The sequence below is a fragment of the Acomys russatus genome, chromosome 13 (genome assembly GCF_903995435.1).
Source record: "Acomys russatus chromosome 13, mAcoRus1.1, whole genome shotgun sequence".
Taxonomy (NCBI): Eukaryota; Metazoa; Chordata; class Mammalia; order Rodentia; family Muridae; genus Acomys; species Acomys russatus.
In genome coordinates, this window is record NC_067149.1 from 57525023 (window position 1) to 57549480 (window position 24458).

At 43.8% G+C, this 24458-nt stretch overlaps 1 protein-coding gene across 1 annotated transcript; it reads left to right on the forward strand.

Annotated features, from left to right (window-relative positions):
- The first annotated feature begins 617 nt into the window (after positions 1-617).
- On the forward strand, positions 618-24006 carry Crebl2 (cAMP responsive element binding protein like 2). Its single transcript, XM_051155482.1, has 4 exons — positions 618-901; positions 15911-16108; positions 18024-18168; positions 23509-24006. Exons 1-4 carry the CDS (start codon positions 887-889, stop codon positions 23511-23513), a joined length of 363 nt encoding a protein of 120 aa, XP_051011439.1. The 5' UTR covers positions 618-886; the 3' UTR covers positions 23514-24006.
- The last annotated feature ends 452 nt before the right edge of the window (positions 24007-24458 follow it).

Here is a 24458-nt window from a genome sequence, read left to right on the forward strand (position 1 = left end):
GTGTGCCACCACTCCAGCCTGTTCTCGCTTTTTGAGTATTAAATCTTGCGGATTCGAGATAGCATTTGTGTGCACGCTTTTGTGTGGCTGTGTGGCTTCGTGTCTTTTCACTGTATGCCTAGAAGTGGTTCTACGGTAACTAACTCTTGTGTTTAATGTTCAGGAGAACTGGCAACCGTTTCCCAAAGCAGCCGCCCCACTTTACCGTGGGCCGAAGCGGGAGGAGGGGCGGGGGTAGGGGGAGAAGAAAAAGCATTTCTCCTAGCTTTCCAGAAGAGGGCCTTCCAGCTCTCCACCGCTAGCTCGGCCTTCGCACGGCCTCGAACTGTCTCCCTTCTCAGCAGGGTCCCAGCCTACCGCAACCAAAACTACTCAGACTAAGCGTTAAAGGAAATAGTTCCGTCTTGATCCAGGTCCGCCTCCTAGTCGCTGCTAGGCCGCAGGAAAACAAGCTAAGGCAGCGGAGGCTACCTGGATGTCGTAGTTCCCTCTCCAGTCCGCTCGCAGAGACTATGCAAAGAAAAACTTCAACTCCCAGAATGCCACGGGGCTATGGCGGCCGAACGGGCCAATTGACCTGCGAGGGCCCCGCCCCCTCGGGTTGGGCAGCTTGCCAGTGCGTCCGTAAACACGCCCGGAGCCTGTCATGGGGCGGGTGGAGGAGGAGGTGTCCAAGCTGGGAGGTGCCTGGGGCAGCCTCCAGGGTCCGCTCTACCATTCCTGAACTGGTCCGGGTCCCCGTGACCGTAGCTTCAGGGAACTGTTAGGCGAAGGAGGAGGCAGTCAGAGCCATAGCCCCTTCTTCCCCGGGGCGGGGGCCGGGCCTGGCCCGCTGAGGAGGGGGAGGGCGGGGAGGGCGCCGGGCCGGGCCAGCCTGTCTACGGAGATGGATGACAGCAAGGTAAGTCCTGGGCTGGCGGCCGCCGCCGCCTGCTTGTCGCCGCACGTAGCCTCGCCGCCCAGCCTCAGTTCAGAAGTCCAAGCGAGCACTCATGAAACACCTGCCAGTGTGCCTCATGCCCCCCGCCCCGGTATCCCGCCAAGGTATTGGGGAGCATCGGGCTGCGGTTTTCTTAGCAAGGGCCCTCGCCCTTGCAAATTTTTCACTCCTGAGGTAACCGTGTTTGCTAAGGGTTCCAAGGAGTGCAAGCCCTCGTTTCTTACCTGCAGGACAAAAATAAGTGAAGAAACTACAGTGCTTTACCCCCTTCTTGGCCTGTCTTGCCCCCTCCCAGTGTCTTCTAGTTGGGAGAGATTAATTCGTGCGTCCTGAACTAGGCATAATCACCCCTGATGTTTTTCCCTCCTTCCCGCAGCCTCGCTCACTCAATGCCCCATTCATATCATCAGTTCACTCTCCCCCACCCCCGCCACCCCTCAGCTGTTTTCCTGTGGTTGGTTGGAACAGTGCTTAGCTCCTGTTGCTATGAGGCCAGAGCCTGTAATCTAACCTCTAGAAACCTTCGAAAAACAGTATTCCTCCTCCTTTTTAAGCCAATCTATTGTTCCATATCCAGCCTTTTTTTTCTTCTTCTTCTAAACTTCTAGCGCACTTACGTTGAGGACTATAAAATAGCGCACATTATGGGCTGACTCCCATATTAGCCTAGCTTCACATTTCATGAATATAGGAGTGGCCAGAGAGTTTCATATTAATGTCTTATGATGTCTGGAAGTTGCGCCTTTTAAGAAATCAAACTTTGAAATTTGTCTCCATTTGTGGAGCCAGGTCTTGAGGAGCCTGGAGCCCAGGCTAGCCTCAACTCCCTCAGTAGCAGAGGATGGGTTTCACCTGATGCTCCTACCTCTTCCACCTGCCAGGGCCTGGGATGTGCCTAGCATACATTTTGACAATATTTAAAGAAAGCCATTTCTTCCCTATGCTTTTCAAAGTCTAATTTTTCATAATCTACTATATTCCCTGGGAGAGCTTTTCCTCTAGGTACCATCCCCCCCCTTTTTTTTTCTCCATCTAATGAAATTTTGTTGCTCTTAAATTTTTTGTTTCACATGTCCTAAGACCGGTAGAGAGGAAATTTCAGTTTATCTTGGCTGAATGTTTTATTCTTTATTAATGCCGCCCACTTATGTGGAAGCTTCTGGGCGGAGTGATGAAGGGAGAGCCCAGCACTGTAGTCGGCCTCCTGGACACACCTAGGAGAACCATGTGCTTCTGAAGTAACAAACCCTCCTCTGACGGGAAGTGGTATTTTCCAAAATAGAAAGGGAGAGTTCTGAAAGTTTTCCAGAAAATATTTTTTCCAGTCTTTGCTACCTTGATCTTTCAGTGTCCATTCTGAAATGAGGTCTGCAAATTATATCCATTATCTTCCCAGAAAATAATCTCAAGGATGCTGAAAGAATGTAGTATTCATCTTTCTCAACTGGAGACTTTCACATAATGTTTTTTTTCAATCATATAATGTATAATTTCCAGTTGTATCCTTTTTCATGCCTTTGAAGTATTCAGCAGCTTTCCTAAGGTCTCCAGTAATTCCAAAGAAAGGCACATAGGACTTTGAAATACTTTACTTACCAAAAGATCACATACGGTTTTTTGTTTGTTTGTTCATTTATTTGTTTGTTTTTGAGAGGAGTGTTTATTTTTAGAAAAAGAGTCTCAGCTGGGCTGTGGTGGCGCATGCCTTTAATCCCAGCACTCAAGAGGCAGAGGCAGGCAGATCTCAGAGTTCGAGGCCAGGCAGGTCTATAGAGCAAGTTCCAGGACAGCCAAGGCTGCACAGAGAAACCCTGTCTCAAGAAACAAAACAAAAAACAAAAAAGAAAGAAAGAAAAAAGTCTCTTGTAGCTCAGGTATCCCAGGTTGGCCTTTCATTTTCTGTGAGACCCAGGATGGCCCTGAACTTCTGATTTTCCTCCCTCTACTCCAGTGCTGGGATTTCAGGCTTGTGTTACCATACCTGGGTGTATGTGGGGCTAGGGTTTTAACCTAGGGCTTTGCACATGCCGAGCAAACGCTTGACTAAGTTACATCCCCAACTCCATAGAGGTTATTTCTGAAACTAGCACATGATAGTGGGGTTAGGGGCAGTGGTGGTGTGTATGCCTTTAATCCCAGCACTTGGGAGGCAGAGGCAGGCGGATCACTGTGAGTTTGAGGCCAGCTTGGTCTACAGAGTGAGTCCAGGACAGTCAAGGATACACAGAGAAACGCTGTCTAGAAAAAAAAAAAAAAAAGGCTAGGTAATTGTGGTTGTTTGAAACAATGACATTGAGATTGCCTAGATGTACCCAGGCTTCCTAGCTAATGTGTTCCAGGTGTGATGACCAGCCAGGGAAGACATACTGTTGCAGCTGGGAAAAGATAGAGAATAAGCTAGAATCTAGATGCTAGACTGAACACCTAGAAAGAAGGGCTTGGGCAGGTGCTAAGCAGCAGAATCAAATGTGATTTCCTAGAGTCCTATTAGGTTAGGAAGGAAAACTCCTAATTGCTGAAGCTCTCTGAGCTTCTACTTAGTCTTTTAAATGAGGCCAATCCCTTCCTTGGAGGCTTTCTCAGGCAGGCTTCAAGATGATACACCTACAGAGTGCTTACTACTGAGTCCCACACGGTCAGTACTCAACAAACAGGACCTTATTGTATTACCGAGCAGAGAAGTCTGTAGGCACTGACATCCTTGTTTTAGTCGTTGCTAAATGACATATGTAACCATGTTTACACTAGATAGAGCCCTAACTATACCCCAGACAGAACACAGTGGCATGATGGGACATAAAATGAACTTGAGCTCTATTCTTACCTGTTATATTGCATAGCAAAGGTCACCTTCGAGTCTTCCACTATGAAGAAGTGTTTTTCTAAAAGCCTCTTTTGACCTTAGTCTTGAAAGAAAATAGAGATACTTTATTTTCTTTCTTTCTTTCTTTCTTTCTTTTTTTTTAGATACTTTATTTTCAATCACAGAATGCTCTTGTTTTTATTTTTGACTTTTATATTTGTTGAATGAATAAATGGAAATATTCTAAGTCAGTGTTCTAAGCAAGTGTTCTTGCCAGTCTGAAGGCTGGTTAAAGACCTCTACAGAGTATTACCCAGCCCAACAGTATAGAGCACCTTTGTTGAAGGAGTGGGTTAGCTACTGGCCACAATGCTAATATGGGTCTCCGTTTCTTCTATCTGTCCACTATTATGTAGACCTGGGGTTTCTCACTCTGATCACCTGTTTTCATACCCATGTAGTAGACCCTGTCCTTGTAGTAGAGTTCTGAATAGGTACTGGTATGGGGATTGAACTTCAAAACAAAACCCTAACACGCAGAGCCTGAAGAAAGTCTCTCCATTGCCCCTTACTCGTCCCCTGCCACATTAGAGCCACTCTCCTATAGTGTTGTATAAGCCAGCAATCTGTCCTGTTCCTAGCCTCTTCCTCTAACACTTGGCCACACCACGATGGAAGAACCTGCACATCTCAACAAGTTTCTGACAGTAGATGTTAGTGTGCCTGCTGTCCTGTCCACAGACTTGCACAGGAATTTGTCCCTGAATTTGGGCATTCCACGGGTGGTTTAGAAACCAGACCAGGTATGGTGGCGCATGCCTGAAACCCCAGCACTCAGGAGGTAGAGGCAAGAATATCAGGGCAGGGACATCCTCAGCTATACCAGAAGATCAAGGCTAGCCAGGGCCACAGGAGACCCTGTTTCACCCCTCCTTGCCTCCCTTAAAAACAAACCAGAAACTAGGTGAAATCTTAAGATGTTTCCCCCTTCAGGGATGTCTGCTTATTTGTTCATTAGTTTGTCAAGTACTCACCTGCCTAATATGCACTTGTGGTAGGTTAGGGAAGGGAGTTAGTAAGAGCTTTTCATTGCTATGGGTGAGGCATACAACTAGAAAACAGTAGCTGTGAGATGAGAAATGAGGGTGATTGTCAGGCATGATGTTGCACACCTGTGATCTCACAGCCCAAGCAGACCGGAAGTGATCGAGATTGCTGGCAGTCCAGGTATGGCGGCACAAGCCTTCCATCTGAGGCAAAGATGGGTGGATCTATAAGTTGAGTTCTAGGTCAGGCATAGTAGGTATGTAGTGAGACCCTGTCTCAAATAAGTGAAATAAAGAAGTTCAAGGTTATTGTCAGCTTGAGGCTGGCCTAGGAACACATGAACCTCTCCTTAAAGTGGAAAAAGGCAAAACAAACCACACCCACACCTACCAAGAGCAGTTTCAGCAGAGAGATAGGGCTGAAGGTAAACCATGTTCACTGTGGAAGAAACAGATGGCAGAGAAGCGCACAGTAGGTATAGACCATGCCACTGAGTCAGGCATTGCTCAGGTTCACACACAGTGTTTACTGTACAGTACTACTTAGCTCCAGGGTCAAACAGAATAGATATGTGTGGCCCCAGGGTAGACTTTGGGTAAAAGGGGAAATGTGGGCGTTAACTGGGTTGATAGATGCCTGCGTGCCTGCCTTTTCTTCTTTCTCCTGACAGGAGAGCCTGGCACAAAGATTAGCAGCAGGAAGACGTGGTTATACTCTCTTGCTTCTGAAACTCTGGTTAAAAAAAAAAAAAAAAAGTCCTAAGCCACACAGTGAGGGAAGTCCCTCAGAGCCCCAGAGAGAGGCACTTTCCTGGCTTTTGTTTCTTTAAGATAGAGAAGGGTACAGCTAGGACACAGCTGTCTCCTTTAACCAGTGTGTGGTATCACTTTGCTTTTTGTTGCTTTGCAGCTGCTGCGCCACTCCATATTAGTGCAGTAGTTATCTTAACAACTGGATATTTAATGAGTTATCTTAAAAATGAATATTATAGCCAGGCATAGTGGCACATGTCTTTAATCTCAGCACTGGGGAGGAAAAGGCAACTGGCTCTCTGTGAGTTCAAGGCCAGCCTGGTCTATAAAGAGAGTTCCAGGACAGCCAGGGCTACACAGAGAAACCCAGTCTCAAAAAACCAAAACAAAACCAAAAAATGAACATTATAAGTCAAAGATGTAATTCTAGCACTTGAGAAGCTGAGACAGAAGGTATGTTCTAAGTTCAAGGCTATTCTGGGCTACAGAGTGAATTTAGGTCAGCCTGGGCAATCTCAAACAAACAAACCAAAACTACTAGAGCATTTAAATCTAAATAAACGCATAAAAGATGGCAAAATAGAGTTTTATAGTATTTGGTCAAAATGGATATTGAGTATAGGAGTAAATTTTTGCTTCTTCCTGCAAGCCACCAGAGGTGATCTGTGAAAACGGTTCATTGTTCTTTTGGCCCAGAAACCTTACAAAATCATGCAAATCAATAGGCTCAAATCTAGGGAGAGATGGCTCAAGTTGTTAAGAGGACCTGAGTCAAGGCGCATGTAATCCCAGCATTTGGAAGGTAGACGCAGGTGGATCACTGTGAGTTCAAGGCCAGCCTGGTCTACAAAGAGAGTTCCAGGACAACCAAGGCTACACTGAAAAACTCTGTCTTGAAAACAAACAAACAAACAAAACAAAACGAAACAAAACAAAACAAAAAAAGCACCTGAGTTCAATTGCCAATACCTGCAGGGTGACTTATAACCATCCAGTTCCAGGGGATTCAGTGCCTCTTCTGGCCTCCAAGGACGTCAGCCACTGATGTGGCACACAGACTTAAATGCAGGCAAAACACCCATAACAACAACAACAACAACAACAATAATAATAATAGTTTTTAAGATTCAAGTGTTCATATTCACTTTAATATCACCTCACTAGGGAAACTGTCCAGGCTATCAGAGATTTGCATATCTGAAAAGCCACCAAGTATCTGAAAGACGTCAATTTAAAGCAGCACTGTGTGCCATTTTGGTAGTACAATAGTAGATCTGGTAGTTGTGCCCAGGCCAAACACAATAAGACTGGATACAGGGTCAGTGGCCCAAGAAGAGTGCTGAATTTTTACTGCACATGTTTGAAAGTGCAGAGAGCAATGCTGAACTTGAGGGGTTAGATGCAAATTCTCTAGTCACTAAATACAACCAGCTGAGCAAAGCACCCAAAATGGGTCACTAACCCATGAATAAGCTCCCCCCACCCCATCACACCAAGATGATCCTCACAGAAAATGAACAAGTTATTCCAAAGCCAGGAGAGATTGCACAGAAGAAAAGATATTCCAGAAGAAACTAAAAAAACAAAAAATGTATGGCATGGAAACAAATTCAACATAAAATATACAGATTAAAGGGTTTCTTTTAAGGAATAGATTTTCTCTCTTCACCTGAAAAAGATAAGGAGAGAGGTGGCCATGTGAAGGAGTATGCTGCCATGAGATAGCAGAGTTTACAAATAGTGCTTCTCACCACATCCTAGTGTAACGAAGAAGAAAGCCACAAGTCATGTTTATTCTCTTTTCCCAAAAGACTAAAGGTTAAATCCTCAAGGGTCTTTGGAAGAGAATGAGTGCTCCTTAATTTGAGAAGCCGAGTAAGTTCCTAAAGAGCACACAACTGCAGCTATGTCCCCACTCATTGCCATAGTTAAAGCCGCTCCCTGAAGCCGGAGCTATCCAGAGTGTCCTCAGGTCTTGCAGACTGGTTTCTTTCTGTCTCCTTGGCTAAATCTTACTTTGTGGCTCTTTAGTTCTAATCTCCTAATCAGAACACTTAGGATTCTCCTGGCTGTAACCTTTCTCATAAGTATCTGGGTCTTTGTGACACATCCTATTTGGGGATGAGGGCTTTGTGTATGCTAAACAGGTGCTCTGCTGAGCGGTGTCCTCAGCCCATGTGCTGCGCCCTGCCCCTTGACCATATAGCTGAGGATGACCTTGAATTCCTGATTTTTCTACCTGCACCTCCTGAGTGCTGGGATGACAGCAGACATGTACACTATATCAGCTTCCATATACCATATTGAATCTTCCCTTTCTACTATTCCTTTTGCTTTAAAAAAGGTATTACATTTGTGTAGAAGGGGGTGTGCACATGCCACTACGCACATATAGAGGTCAAAGGTCAACTTATGGTAAGTTCTCTCTTTCCTCCATGTGGGTTCCAAGGATTGAACTCAGGCCCCTGACTGGCTGAGCCATGTAGTCTGCCCCCATGCTGTTGTTAATAAAAGCTTTATTGAAAGATAATTTAAGTATTACAATTCATTTCACATATAAATTATGTGATTTGATTTTTAGTCTGTTCACAAGGTTGTGTGACAATCACCACTAATTCTATTATATTTCTGTTTTATAAACAAGCTAAAGCATCCAGCCAATGCAGTGTTACTCAGTAATAAAGAGAAACCTACCAAGCTACATAAGGCTTCATGGAGTTATTTAAAGCTCCAGGAGACTTAAATGTGAATTACTGAGCAAAAGAGTCAGTTTGAAAAAGCTGCATACTGGAGACTTCTAACTGTATGACAATCTGGAAAAGGCAAAACTGTAGAGAGAGAAGCCATCAGTGGTGCCAGGGCTTTAGAGGAGAAAGGAGTAGGCAGAGCACAGAGTATCTTAAGGGAGGAAACTGCTCTGTGACACTGCATTGTCACACAATGGTGTTGTGCTTTTGTGAAAACAGAGACGTGCACAACTAGCGTGGACTCCATGGACTCCAGTTGCTGGCAGCAGTTTGGCATTATCTCACCAGTGCTAACCAGTGTCCCAGCCTGTCCTAAGATGCTCTGAATACCTTTGTCACCCTTTTAATTGGGTTGTGTTTTCAGTATTGACTTTGAAGGATTCCTTAATGTGCTGGGTATGAAGTCTTTACCTTAAATGTGACATATGAATATTTTCAACTCTACTGTGCATTGTCTTCTTACTGTAATACTGTCCTTAAAGCACAAAGAAGTTTTTAAGTTAAATGAAGTTCAGTGAATCTTCTTGGCTGCTAGTAAGGCCAGAAGAGGATGTTGGATTCCCTCGATTGAGAGTGGCTCACGTGTTATGAGCCACCATGTGGGCTGTAGGAATCAAACTTGGGTCCTCTGCAAGAGCCATAGTGCTCAAAACCACTGTGTTCTATCTTCAACCCTAGAATTGGTTTCTTATTTTCATTTTCTGATTTTCCTTGATAGTGAATAGAATAGAAGCCCAATGGCTCTTTGTATGAAGATCTTGTATCCTGCAACCTTGCTGTACTCATGCATTTGCTTTAATAGTTTTTGTGATTTTCAACGTATAAGATCTTTATCTGCAAACAGATAACTTGGCTTTTCCATTATCTATCTGAATTGATTTCCATTTTTTTTTCTTCCTGTTGACTAAAAATGGTGAGAGAAGACGTGGTCCTTGTCTCATTTCTAGTGTTTGGCAGAAAGCATTCAGTCTTTCCTCACCAACTACGATATTAGCTGTGGGTGTTTCATGCATGATTTTTATCAGATTGAGAAAGTTCCCCCTGTATTCTCGGCTGTATGGTTTTATCATGTAAATGCTTTGGACTTAAAAAAAGGTTGAGTTGCACACCAGCATTTGACAAAAGTACAAGGATGTGGCAGCTGCTGGATGGTGCTTCTCCAGCCTGATTGTAATCAATTAAGGATCTCTTCTGAGACTTGAGTTAGAAGTGCGAGTTCAGATAAGTGAGGCCACTGTGGCTTCAGTGAACACTTCAAAAGGAGAGAATGGATTTATCAGATGAAAAATAAAAGTCAAAGGAAATAAAAGCCCAGAGCTAGGGCTCCTACCAAACCTAAGGACTGCTTGAAAACCCCTATTTTGATGGTTGTAGAGCTGGAGGGGCCACTCAGGCATGGAGCAAAGAGGATTGGCAGGGGTAAGACTGAAGAGGCTCTGTGCTTCAGGTACAAGCAACAGCAGCAGGTCTCGATTCAGCTCAGCCTCCGCGCAGCTCAGGAAGCTCTGGTGTGACCCACAGCTACTCTGTCTGGCTCCTGAAACCTCCTTAGTGCCCACACATCAAAGGCACTCTTGCTCTGAATACAAACCACCTGAAAGAGGACCAGGCAGAGCCCTTCCTAAATCCACAAAAGTCCACACTGGGAGGCTCAAAAGGAATGCATGTGACCAAGGCTCACACTGTGGAGATGTACTCCACCTATGGGGAAAGCAAATGATTGGCATCCCTGTACAGAAATCATGTGACCAAGGCTCACACTGTGGAGATGTACTCCACCTATGGGGAAGCAAATGATTGGCATCCCTGTACAGAAATCATGTGACCAAGGCTCACACTGTGGAGATGTACTCCACCTATGGGGAAGCAAATGATTGGCATCCCTGTACAGAAATCATGTGACCAAGGCTCACACTGTGGAGATGTACTCCACCTATGGGGAAGCAAATGATTGGCATCCCTGTATAGAAACCATGTGACCAAGGCTCACACTGTGGAGATGTACTCCACCTATGGGGAAGCAAATGATTGGCATCCCTGTATAGAAATCATGTGACCAAGGCTCACACTGTGGAGATGTACTCCACCTATGGGGAAGCAAATGATTGGCATCCCTGTACAGAAATCATGTGACCAAGGCTCACACTGTGGAGATGTACTCCACCTATGGGGAAAGCAAATGATTGGCATCCCTGTATAGAAATCATGTGACCAAGGCTCACACTGTGGAGATGTACTCCACCTATGGGGAAGCAAATGATTGGCATCCCTGTATAGAAATCATGTGACCAAGGCTCACACTGTGGAGATGTACTCCACCTATGGGGAAGCAAATGATTGGCATCCCTGTATAGAAATCATGTGACCAAGGCTCACACTGTGGAGATGTACTCCACCTATGGGGGAAGCAAATGATTGGCATCCCTGTATAGAAACCATGTGACCAAGGCTCACACTGTGGAGATGTACTCCACCTATGGGAAAGCAAATGATTGGCATCCCTGTATAGAAACCATGTGACCAAGGCTCACACTGTGGAGATGTACTCCACCTATGGGGAAGCAAATGATTGGCATCCCTGTATAGAAACCATGTGACCAAGGCTCACACTGTGGAGATGTACTCCACCTATGGGGAAAGCAAATGATTGGCATCCCTGTATAGAAATCATGCACCCTCATCTTTCCAAAGGCTACACATATGTAGAGTTTGTGATCCAGGTGAAGGTGAAGAAATGCAGAAACAAATGGAGGTCCAACTGATGGCCCGGGATCACTGCTACTGCTGTCTGCCTCCTTGGGCTTGGCAATTCAGCCCTACAGGAGAAAGCTGCCACCACCTCCCACGTGGTGCAGATTACCTCATGCATGAAGAAGATGCTCTGCCCCTCTAGGCTCAGGTGTCCTGTGGTCCAGGTGTGCTTTCCCAGTCTACCATCACAGGAGCAGGGCTACTGAAGCATACCTCCCTCCCTCCATCTGTCACTTAGGTTCTGCTTAGCTCAGTTCCATCACTTCTCTAATCACAGACTTGGTGAGGAAGGGTCCCTCCCCTGAGCAGGCTTCTAAGGCAGCAGTTGAGACATCTGTCTGCAGAGGTACTGTGTGTGTGCTTTTATTATATAGTCTATACTATTTTTTTTTTAATGTAACTTCTTGCCAAGTGTGGTAGTGCACGCTTTTAATTCCAGCACTGGGAGGCAGAGGCAGGCAGATTGCTGTGAGTTCGAGGCCAGCCTGGTCTACAAAGCAAGTCTAGGACAGCCAAGGCTATACAGAGAAACCCTGTCTTGGAAAAAAAATGTAACTTCTTAGCATTTTGGATAAGGCTGTGTTTATACCTTATGTAAAGGAAGTGAATAAGCCTATATTTAGAATGGAAATTGAATCTTGAAAATAATTTTAGTGTATCAATGTAGGATTGAAGGGAGAGTTGTTTATTTGACAGTGTCTCATGTAGCCCAGGGTACCCTTGAACACCACACACAGTCTCCCTTCTCTCTCTCTCTCTCTCTCTCTCTCTCTCTCTCTCTCTCTCTCTCTCTCTCTCTCTCTCTCTCTCTCTCTCTCTTTCCCCTACCCCTCCTGCTCACATAGGGTAGAGTCCTTTTATTTGTTATTGAATTTAGTCTTGTGGATTTTGTTTGTTCATTTTTTGTTTTGTAATTGCTTCGGGATGACTTAATTATTTGTGTGTCAGTGTACATGTTAGCCTAAGCTAACCTCATGCTCAATATGTACATAAGGATGGTTGTGAACTTGTAATTGTCTTGCCTGTACCTCCCAAATGTTGGGATTGCAGGCATGTGCCAGCATGCCCAGTTTATGTGGTGCTGGGAGTTGAACCCACCAGGATTCATGCCAGGTAAGCTCCCGCCAGCTGATCTACATTCTCAGCCGCTTGTTCTTGTTTTGGAGACTTACACTGTAACCCAGCCTGACCTTGAATATGTGATTTTCCTGCTTCAGCTTCCTTTGTCCTAGGATTTCAGATCAGGCTTCTTTTAGTATTAGCCTCCTTGGAACTGGAAAATCTTCTGTCTTTCTTAGCTTTCTTGAGCAAGTCTGTGAAGGATTAGTGTTAAGTCTTTGGTTTTGTTTTGTGAGGCAGGGTCTCTTGTACTGCAGACTGGCTATGAACTATACCGCCTATGTTCTCCAGTTACAGACATGGGTATAGTCCCAGACAGAATTACGTAGAGAAACTCTAGCTTGAATGAAAGAGTTTTTTTCCTCTTGAAGTCAAGCTAAAACTAAATGTCATGACTTTTAGAAAGTAAATACCTGAGACAATATCATAATTGTGAGTATGTAGTAATAAATATTTAGTATGATAAAAAATATTTCTTTTCTTGCCGGGCATGGTAGTAAAGGTCTTTAATCCCAGCACTCAGAAGGCAGAGGCAGGCATTCACTCTCTCTGAGTTCCAGGCCAGCCTGGTCTACAAAGTGAGTCCAGGACAGCCAGGGCAGATACACAGAGAAACTCTGTCTTAAAAAAACAGTTTCTTTTCCTTTTTTTTTTTTTTCCTTCCCAGTTTCTCTGTGTAGTCCTATGTGGGAACTTGTTCCATAGACCTGGCTAGCTTTAAACTCAGAGATCCTCTTGCCTCTGCCACCCAGGGCTGGGGTTAAAGGCATGCACCACTACCTCCCAGCTAAAGGAGAAGATGCTGTAAACTTGGTTAACAGACACAGGTCTATAAATCCCAGCACTTGGGAAAAGGCAGGAGGATCACTACAAATTTGAGTCTGGTTGATATTGCCATCCTGACTAACAGCTGGTTGGCTAGTTAGCTGGCTGCCTGTCTGTCTGTCTGCCTGCCTGCCTGGCTGTGTCTTTTGAAACAGGGTCATATTCTGTAGCTGTGATTGATCTTGAACTTAAAGCAGTTCTCTTGCCTCAGCATCCTGAAGTGAGAACAGCATGTTCCACCATGCCTGGCACTATGTATTGAATGTGCACGTTAGGCAAGTGCTCTACCACTGTGCTTTACCCTGGCCCTGTATATTACATTCTAAAATCTGTAGCAATCACAAGTTGAAAGCAGGATGGTTTCAAGATTTTAAACCTGTGTACTTTATGAAATATAAGCATCGTCTAAAATTTTATAATGCTGAGGTCACTGAGACCATTCTGCAATTACTAACAAAGCCTTAGGAAAGCTTTCTGAGGAAGGTTATACTAAAATATAAACATGCTGGTACAGACCAGAAAAGTTTTCAAAGACCAATTTTTGAAAAGTTGAAACTACCATGAGGCTGGCCTTTTTAAACTTTTTAATATTTCTGTTTTATATGCACATGTGCGTCAAGTGTATGCAGTGCCTGCACCAGCCTGAAGAGGGCACTGGATCCCCAGGGATTGGAGTTACAGCCGGTCATACTCCACCATGTATGTGTGCTGGGAATAGAACCCTGGTCCTTTAGGAGACCAGCCAGTGCTCTTAACCACTGAGACATCACTCCAGTCCACAGATAGCTTTTAATTTGGTAGTGGAAATGGCACTGTTTTCCCCACAGCGATGGAGTAATCTGTGTCCTTTTACAACTATCCTGTAAAATGCTAAAGACCATGGTTAGCCTTCGTGATAGAAGTGGAATTTGATAAAAGTATTAAAATAGCCCATTTGTTTTTAAAGTTTGGAAAGTGTTTGTTTTGTTTTGTTTGTTTGTTTTTAGGGCTAAGGCTTTGGGTTGAAGCTCCAGAACAGATAATAGATAGATAGATAGATAGATAGATAGATAGATAGATAGATAAGGTTTTGGTTTTTGTTGTCTGTTTGGTTTTGGTTTGTTTTGAGTCAAGGTCTCACTATGTAACCCTGGCTGTCCTAGAGTTCACAGAGGTCCACCTACCTCTTCCTGGAGTGTACTGGGTGTGTAACACAACACTGGCCAATCTAACAATTATACTTAGTGGTCTGATTTTTATAATGTACTTGACATTGTTTGTATGTGATACTAATAATGGTCCTAGATAAACAAATGAGTATTTCCTTTTAGGTTTATTGCCTTGCGCATTTTACATTTACTGCAGTGATTGACTGCGGGTGTTTCCTTTTACACCTCTTTTAGAATCACCTTAAAAGCATTCAGTACATTGAGGATATAAATGTGTATTGTGGAGAGGGATTGTGTGGGTAGAGGTGAGGCTAAGCACAGGGCTTCATACAAGGTAGGACTCTACTGACACCCCCTCCCCCATTCTGTCACTGTGCTACAGCTACAGCCTTGCTCTGAGGGTGGTTTTCAGATAAAAAAAGTCATCATTCAGTCTTGCTAAATAAAGAGGTGGACAGCCAAATTGTGGAGAAATTTAAAGAGCTCTGAAGTAGTGAGGCATTGCTAGGGCTTGTAAACACTGGATCCAACAGGACTTCCGCCAAGAAAGGTGTGAATACTGGCATTGCTGGAGTAAGTGTTCCGTCTAAGGTGACTTGGTTTCAGAACTAACCAGTGAGGACATTTAAATTTCTTTTCCAGTATCCTAATAATTGTGCCTAAGTAGTAAGTAAATAATAGATCTGGCGTGCCTGCCTGTGATACCAGTAGGCGCAGACAGAGGCCTTAGACCGTCTGGTGTCACAGCAGCCTTTATTCATCTCAAGTCCCCATTTGTTAACCCTCTTAGCTTGAAATCATGACTAACTGGAAGCTGCAGAGACAGGTCAGTGGCTATCAGTACTTGTTCTTACAGATGACCCAGGTTTGACTCTAGGGCCCCAGTGGAAGCTCAGAACTGTAACTCCAGCGCCAGGGTATCCAATGCTTTCTTCTGACCTCAGCAGACACCAGCACGTATGTGCTACACAAACTGTGTAGGCAAAACATCCATTTAATCATAATAAGCCTTATCTTTTAATTAAAATTTTTTATTTTGTTATTTCATGTGTATAAATGTTTTACCTGCATATATGTCTGTGTACCACATACACACTTGATCACAAAGGAGGCCAGAATTGCAGTTACACATGGCTGTGAGCAACCATGTGGACGCTGGGGGTCAAACCTGGGTCCTCCGCAAGAGCAGCAAGTGCTCCTAACCTCTGAACCATCTTTCTAGTCCAAGATTTTGAATTTTTTTTACTTATTTAATTTAGTTTTCTCAAGGCAATAGACATTATTTATAAGGGCTACCAAGATGGCTCAGTGGTTAAGAGCAGGTACTGCTCTTGCACAGAAAATGTGTTCAGATCACAGCATTTGTGTAGAGAAGTTCCTAGCAGCATGTGACGTGGCCTGTAGGGGATCTAGCGCCCTGTTCTGCTTTCCATAGGTAAATGCTCTCACATGCACAAACCTACACATGCACATAAAAATAAAAATTTAAAAAATATTTATCTTCACATGGCTTATAGAATTTACTGTTAAATTATTTAAGCCTTATTCCTATTGAAGAACAAATAAAAGCTTGTATTATAACATATCTCACATTTATGGTATCAAAAGTATGAAAAAAACAAGGACCCAGAAGGAAGATGAGACAGGATTATGCTCTCTTGGCTCAATAGACTTTACTTCCTGGTTATTTACAAACATTGTCTTTGCCGGTATGCAACCATAGTTGTTTTTCCATAAAGAAAACTGAAAGACAAAATGTCTCCTCTCTCCTACTGAAGGTGGTTGGAGGCAAAGTGAAGAAGCCTGGTAAACGAGGGCGGAAGCCAGCCAAAATTGACTTAAAAGCGAAACTTGAGCGGAGCCGGCAGAGTGCGAGGGAATGCCGGGCCAGGAAAAAGCTGAGATACCAGTACCTGGAGGAGTTGGTGTCCAGTCGGGAAAGAGCTATCTGTGCGCTGCGAGAGGAACTGGAAATGGTAAAGTCTTTGACCAGCAGGAAAAGCACCCATCCTAACAAGGCTGTCAGTGAGGGCGTAGCAAAACGGGTTACATCAGCCCTAAGCACACATTGGAAAGAATGTTAATCTTTCTTACCGCATTGCAGGCTTTGTTTGTTTGTTTGTTGTTTCTTGAGACAGGGTTTCTCTGTGTAGCTGTGACTGTCCTGGAACTCAGTCTGTAGACCAGGCTGGCCTTGAACTTACAGAGATCCTCCTGCTTTACCTCCCAAGTGCTGGGATTAAAGGTGAGCACCACCACCACTACCAAAATAGGCATTGTTTAATACAGTGCTGGTATGATAGAAAAATAATGGGGCCTGGAGGATGGCTCAGCAGTTAAGAGTCCTGGATGCTCTTCCAGAGGTTCTGAGTACAGTTCCCAGCAACAACATGGTGGCTCACAGCCATCTGTATTGGGATCTGATGCCCTCTTCTGGTGTGCAGGTATACATGCAGACAAAGCACTCATAAATTACATAAACAAATAAATCTTAAAAACAAAAAAAAAAAAAACAAAACAAAAACTTGTAGTTCTCCCCAAATTGAAAGGAGAACACACACACACACACACACACACACACACACACACACACACACACACACACACACACACCCTACTTTTTAAAAAGAGGAAAGAAAAAGCAAAAAATGTATAAAGGGCCAACAGTATGGCTCAGCAGGTAAAGGTGTTTGCCACAAAGACTGATGACCTTCGTTCAGTCTCCCAAAACTGCCCAGTGTCTGGAGAAAACTAATGCGCTTTCCTCTGACCTCCACGTGTATGCCCATGACACTGTTGTAAGTGTAACGAAAAGTTAAAGAGGATGGGGAGAGCTTTGTTGGTAGAGTGCTTACCTAGCATGCATGAAATTCTGAGTTTGATGCCAGTACTGCATGAAATAGGATGTGATGACTCCTGTCTCTAATCCCAGCACTCAGGAGATGGAGGCAGGAAGATCAGAAGTACAAGGTCATCTTCAGCTACATAATGAGTTGGGGCCAATATAGGATATATGAGACCATGTCTTACCACCACCCCCAAATAAAGTGAAAAAATGCAATGTCAGCTTATTTAGGTATAAGTCACAGTGTGTTCATATGTGAGACTACTTGTGACCAGTGGGGGGCGGGGGGAATCACAGTGCAACCAAGTTTGGAGAAACACTTAGAAATCTGTGGAAGGTACCTGGATTACCTAGGGCCTGTCCCCCCAAAAATCACTGTACACATTGATATAGACAGATGCTCACAATGTGTTGCTGAGTGGAAAAAGCCACATAGCAGTCCAAAGTTGTGCATGAGATGCTGGCATTTGTGTTTCTATGAGTTTATTCTCTTTACATGAGTTTATAAGGATTATAGAACTGTGAGAGTAGATAAAACAGTTAAAATCCTTTAACTCTGTACTCAGGGATGAGGTAACAGGTGGGAGAAGAGATGGTACTACCATGACTGTTGCAAAACTGTAATAAAGCTGGCCATTGGAGTGTGCACCTGGGATCCCAGCACTCAGGGGATGGAGGCAGGAAGAACAGGAATTCGAGGCCAGCCTCTGGATTCCGTAAGAGCATGTCTAAAAATAAAACAGACAGAAAAGCTGCAGGGCTGAGGAGATGACTATGTGAGCAGGGTGCCTGAGATTGGGCTCTCAGGACCCACCTAAAGCTGGATGCATGGCAGTGCTCCTCGGCAAGATGGGAGGCAGAAACAGCAATCTCCAGGAGCTCATGTACCAGCTAGCCTGGCATATGCAGCAGCAAAAGACATGCTAAGAAGTGCCATAGCAGTGAGCTACAAGCCAGCCCCCAGGAGAGTTCTTGTGTGTAGGATTTCCACATGTGCTGCCTGAGCTCTGACTTAGCATTTTACTTAAGTATATTAAATATTTCAGTACAAGCAATGGTGCATGGCAATGGACCAAGGGAAAATCCCTTCCGAAATAAGGGCCCTACTCACTGGAGAGGAGCAGAGCAAGTCCCAGCAGAGCTCCAGCAGGCATCCCAAAGCTGGGAAGACAGACGCTAACACCACTTCCTGTGAGTACTGTTAAGCAAGCATCCCAAGGTAAAATGTATGTCGTCCGCTAAGCAGTGTGGCTTGAAATAGAGTGAAGCACTGGTGTCTCTTGTAAAACGCTAGTCACCGGGCTTTTTGGTGGTTGAAATGAAAGCAGACTGAAGGCTGGTGTGTTCCTGGCTTGCCGTCACTAGGGAAACTGCAAGTTGGAGACCAACCTGGGTTTCATAGAAAGACACTGTGTCAAAAGACAGAAAAATCCAGGCAGCTGATGAATGTATGGTTGTCAGCCCATAGTTTAAAGGGGCCCTCAGGGTGGTGCTAATGCCGCTCTCCTTTACTTGTCTTCTACTCACAGCTTACAAGGTCCTTCAGCATTTAACTTACATGTGTACTCTAATAACAGTGCTAAAGAGCCATTTTCTTAGGTGGCTGGAGCTTAGCTGTAGGCTGTATGTTAAGGGTTAGCATGCTCTGGATCAGTGGCTCTCCACCTTCCTAATGCTGTGACCCTTTAATACAGTTCTCATGGTGTGGTGACCCCCAACCGTAGTACTATTTTTGTTGCTACTTTATAATTGTACTACTGTTATAAATGGGAAAAGAGGGTACACACCTTTAATCTGAATACTTGGGTGGGAAGCAGAAGCAGGCTGATCTCCGAGCTTGAGGCCAGCCTAGTCTATAGAGTGAGTCCTGGACAGCCAAGGCTACACAGAGAAACCTTTTCTCAAAAATAAAACAAAACCAGTCATAATGTAGATGTTTCTGGAGATGGAGCTTTGCCAAGGGGCTTGCAGCGCGTAGGTTGGGAACTACTGCTTCAAGGCCGACGTTCAATCCCAGGGCTGAAGAAGGTAAATGAGAGGAGAAATAGCAGAGGGGCTGGCTGGGGCCCTGCAGTCTCAGAGGGTGATTCCAGAGGCTGCTCTCACGACTAGCCTCTGAGCTACAGCGAGCTGTAACTGAGGGTGTTTTTCTTCTTTTGCAGTGCTGGGCAATTGAACTTGTGGCTTCAGATATGCTGTGTAAGTTCTCTACGTCACCAGCCCAGAGTGATATAGGTAGAATTCATGTGACAGGAAATGAACAACTTCAAAAAAAAAAATCAACCATTTAAAAATGACAGTGCAGAGGCATTTAGTATATTCAAGTGTTAATACACAATTGTCATCTCTAACTACAAATAAGTGATCACCCCAAAAGAGAACCTCAGACCATTAACCATTCAATCCCTTAACCTTCTCCTCAAGCTCTTTGCAACCATTGACCTGAGATGACAATGGATTGATCCATTGCAGATATTTTGTAAAAATATCATCATTTAGTATCATCTGGATCTGACTTCATTAACCTAGCCTAGTCTTTTTGTGCTTGCCTCACATTATACATGTATCACGATGCCATTCCTTCTTATGGTCCATTCTTTCATAGTTTCACATGCCATAGTTTTTATCCTCCCATCCGTTGGTAAGCATCTGTTTTCACCTCTTGGCTTGTGGGCTATTGTCAACATTGTTACTATAAATGCATATACAAGTATTTGTGTCTGGGCTAGGGAGGTGTGCTTAAGCTCACTGTACAGCTGAGGATAACCTGAAAGCTGGACTACAGGTGTGTGCCACCACAGCTTGCTCGCAGTACTGGGATCAAAATGGGGCCATATGGAATTCTGTGTCACATTTAAAGAACTGTCAAACTCTTCTATGATGGCCCAAGTGTATTACATTTCCACTAACAGTGGTTTCCCTATGTCTCATCAATACTTGTTATTATCAGTCTTTTATTTTATTTTGTGAGAGATGAGATCTTACGATGTTGCCTGGGACTGACTGAATTCCCAGGCTCAAGTGATATTTCTGTCTCAGCCTCTCTGGTGGCAAGGATTACAGGCATGTGCCACTGTGGCAGTCCTATTTTGACTTTTGTTTTATTTTTTAAAATGTATTTACTTATTTATTTATTTATTTTGAGACAGAGTCTTTCTATGTAGCTCTAGCTGTCCCGGAACTTGTTCTGTAGACCAGGCTGGCCTTGAACTCAGATCCTCCTGCCTCTGCCTCTTGCGTACTGGGATAATTGTTTTATTCATTTGCTTATTTATTTGCTTGTTTGTTTGCTTGTTTATAAGACAAGATTCTTGCTGTATAGCCCTAATGGCCAGGAATTCATGTTTCCCATGCTGACCTTGGACTTTCTACAATCCTCCTGCCTCTGCCTCCCTACCCTGTAGCTTGTCTTTGCTGCTTTGTGGGTTCTTCTTTCTTCCACAGTTCTCCACTCCTTTTCTTCCACCATTTTAATCCCTAACACTAGATAAGAGAGAAAAAAGGAAAGAGATCCCTGAATGAAGTCAGAGGTCAGAAAGGGGCCACATTATCGTTAGACTGCTTCCTACTGATGGGGGCGTCAAGTTCCTGGGGCAAACTTGATCTTTGCTATCAGGATATCTAATTTCTTCCTTTTCTTATTTTTTCTTTATGCATGAGCAAAACTAACTAACAAACTGCAATGAACAAACAACCAGCAATCAATGCCCCCTCTCAGGGTCCTAGCATTATCTACCCTCTGAAAAGTCTCCAGAATTCCAACTGCCACACAATTGCAGAAACTATCTGTAGCCGGCAAAACCACACCGTAGCTAGAGCATGAGGCAAGTCACAGTCGGCCGCTGGGAGCAGTCCCACCCCCACACGTGGGATTAAAAGGAAAAGGTTTTTTGTTTGGTTGGTTTGGTTTGGTGTTTTTGTTTGTTTTTTGGTTTTTGAGACAGGGTTTCTCCATGTAGCCTTGACTATCCTGGACTTGCTTTGTAGACCAGGCTGGCCTTGAACTCACAGCAATCCGCCTGCCTCTGCCTTCCAAGTGCTGGGATTAAAGGCCTGCGCCACCACCCACCCAGCTAAAAGATATTCTTATAATATTTCTGTTTGTTTTTTTTTAAAAGAAACCAAAATTCCAAAATTCTTACTACACCTCCCAGGTGACAAAGTTACAGTTCTGTGCCACTGTGCCAAGTGTCCAGGCTGGTTTTTAAAAACTATAGCCCTCCTAATAAGCATGCAATATTATTGCATTGTGGTTTCATTGTTACTGTGTGTGTGCATGATGGGTGTGCATGTGCACAGTGTGTGGAGGTCAGAGGACAACTTTCTGGAGTCTGTTCTCTGCTCCCTTTATGTCAGTTCTGGGGATCAAAGTCAGGCCCCCAGGATTGTTCGGAAAGTACTTTTAACCACTGAGCCATCTCACTGCCCACACTGTGCATTTTCTTAATGGGTATTAATTCTGAATGTTTTTTCTTGTGCAGATTGGCCATTTGTATATGTTTTTGGGAGACATGTTTAAGTTTACCAAGCTGGCTGGAACTCAGTGATCCTCCTGCCTCAGCCTGCTCTGAGCTAGGATTTGTGTGTGTCCCCATGCCCTGCTGTGGAGTTTAAGAGTCCTTCTTTCTCTGGGCACTGCAGGCTTCTCCCCTGCACTCTCAGCTGTTTTTACTTTCTTGATAGTGTCCTTGGAGATACAAAGATTTAGCTTTGATAAAGTCTAGTTAGCTTCTTTTATATTCTGTTGCTCATGCTTTTTGGCATATCAAAAGATTACATTTTCAAATCTAGGCTTGTGAAATTTTACGTATTTCATCTAAGACTATTATGGTACCTTCTTTTGGGGGTGGCCCATGATGAGCTCAGTTTCCTTTATGATATTGTGCAGAGGCTCACGTCTTGTACATGTTGAAGATTGTAGAATGACGTCAGAGGTTCAGTTTACAATCTGTCACCCAGGAAGTTGAGAATGAAAATGTCACACGCTTCTTTGTTCTTATCTAGGAGGACTTGAAATAGTTATAAATATTGCCACACCGGGTGTTCAGTGTGGCAGAACAAGAGGGGCAGGAGTGCAAGATGGTTCTTAGCTACTTACTGAGTTTGAGGTCAGCCTATCTCCAAAAAAGTTATGAAATTAAAGTAATCATGTCTTTTTATAACTTTTAGTACATAACATTGGACCTTAATCTAAATTAAACTAGTGAAAATAACCAAATTAACTAATTTTTCTACATATTTATAGTTTTTTAAAAAGTCTTACTAGCTGAAAATGAAGAGTCACACTTGTCACCTGAGCACTTAGGAGGCTGAAATGAAAAGTTTGCCATGATTTTCAGGTCAGCCTGGGCTACTGTCTTAGTTTCTTTTCTGGTTGCTGTGATAAAACACCCTGACAAAAGCAAGTGGAAAAGAGTTGACTTTAGCTTGCAGGTCACGGAACAGTCCTCCATGGCGAGGACATCATAATCAGGAACCCGCGGAAGCTGATCAGTTCACATGCAGAGTCCCTTCCCTCAGAAATGGTGCCATGCACAGTGGATCTTCACACGTCAGTGGAACAAAGTCATCCCACAAGCCCTTTTCTGACTGCTTCTAGAGTCAGAACATCCATCATAGCTACATAGTTCCAGACCAGCCTGGGATGGAATCAGACCTTGGGTCATAACAAATCAAACAACAACAAGCCTTCCTGTATATATTAACCTGAAGAAAAAAATCACAAATTTTAGCTAGGTATGGTGCTGCATACCTGTAATTCCAGTACTTCACAAATGGGGTTCAGGGTCATCTCTGCTACATAGAGTGTGTGAGACAAGCCTGGGATATACATAAAATCCTACCTCAAAAAATCAGAAACCAGCTGGGCATGGTGGCACACATCTGTAATCCCAGCACTTGGAGGCAGAGGCAGGTGATCACTATGAGTTCAAGGCCAGCCTGTTCTACAAATTGAGTCCAGGACAGCCAAGGCTACACAGAGAAACCCTGTCACAAAAACAAATAAATTTAAAAATAAAGAAAGAAAACCCAAAAAAAAACAAAAAACAAAAAAAAAACCCTAGAAAGTGTTTATGATGAGCTGTCGATTTGGTTCCGTGAATAAAATGCTTCCTACAAAAAGTGCGAGGACCTGCGTTTGAATCCCTGAAATCATAAAGCCAGGCACAATAGTGTGGTCCATGGTCCCAGAGATTCTGTGGCCAGAAGGGACGTGGGGACAGGGGAATCACCGGAAGCTGGTAGGGTGGCAGTTCTGGTCTACACAGTCAAAAGACAACAGACTCTGTCTCAAATATGGTAGATGGTGAAGGCTGGATATGAGGTGTCATCTGGCCCTGACATATGTACCATGGCACACAGGTGCCTGCACTCACAGATAGATAGATTAGATAGATAGATAGATAGATAGATAGATAGATAGATAGATAGATAGGAATAAATAAATAAATTCATGAATTTCAGAACTGAGTGACCAAACTTTATTTTCTAAAAACACTCTTAACATTTATGCATTTGTTTTCTGTCCAGGGTGAAGATCATACAAAATCCAATCGGTGATCAAAGCCAGTGTTCTAATGTCTATGGAGGACAGATGGGCAGGACTTCGCTTCTTGGCTCCATTTACCGCTTACTGCTCAGTAGGCATCTCTGTAAACCTGAAGTTTCTACCAAAATGTGTGATCATACATCATGAAGGTCCTTGCGCAATACTTAGATTTGCCAATATTCAGACCTGCTCTGTAGTGCTGTCCTTGCGGTTAACAAGTTACGATGCCTGAAACCACAGGAATAGAGGAAAGTGGATGAAAGCGCATGTTTGCACCTTAGCCCCTATGGGTTTTTTGGTTAATTTATAATTTCCCTATGTAATTCATGGATCTGTTTGTATGTGTGTTTAGTTGTCACTTCTTTTCATGTTTCTAATCACCCTAGAAAAAGATACCAAATAGGCTGTGTGTTCCCTGTGCTTCTCAGCCTTCGTGGACCCAATATTACTCCTTTCTATTTACTTGGGTGATGTTTGATTGTCTGTGAGCCATTCCAGCATAAGCTGTGAGTTTGTATTAACAGATATATACATTTCTATTTTTATAACCCATAGTGATATGCCTGTTTTACAGAAAGCCCCCAGACAGCCCCTTTTTGCTATTTCCTCAGACTGTATTTATGAAAGTTGGCTAGGGCCAAATCCATGCTTGGAGAATAATTAGCCACATTTTATTTTTAGATGAAATGTGACCTTTCAGTAGTATCTATTATCTTAACCTGCAGTGTGTGTGCACACATGGCTTCTGCAGTGTGCCTACATGTACACACGTTTGCTTGTGCACTCGACTAAGGCATGGGAGTTTTCTGAAGAAATGGAATGTAGACTGAAATGAACGTAGCTGCTGAGACTGAGTATCTGCCTTCATGTGACAGCATGGGCCACACTGCTGGGAAAGCTATGGCAGCTGCTGCTGGCAGAAGACTCAGTT

What these genes read in the sequence shown, in the direction of transcription:
- Crebl2 (XM_051155482.1), top strand. An exon ending in TGCGAGAGGAACTGGAAATG is followed by an intron (nt 16,109 to 18,023) that starts GTAAAGTCTTTG and finishes TAAATATTTCAG; the next exon opens with TACAAGCAATGGTGCATGGC.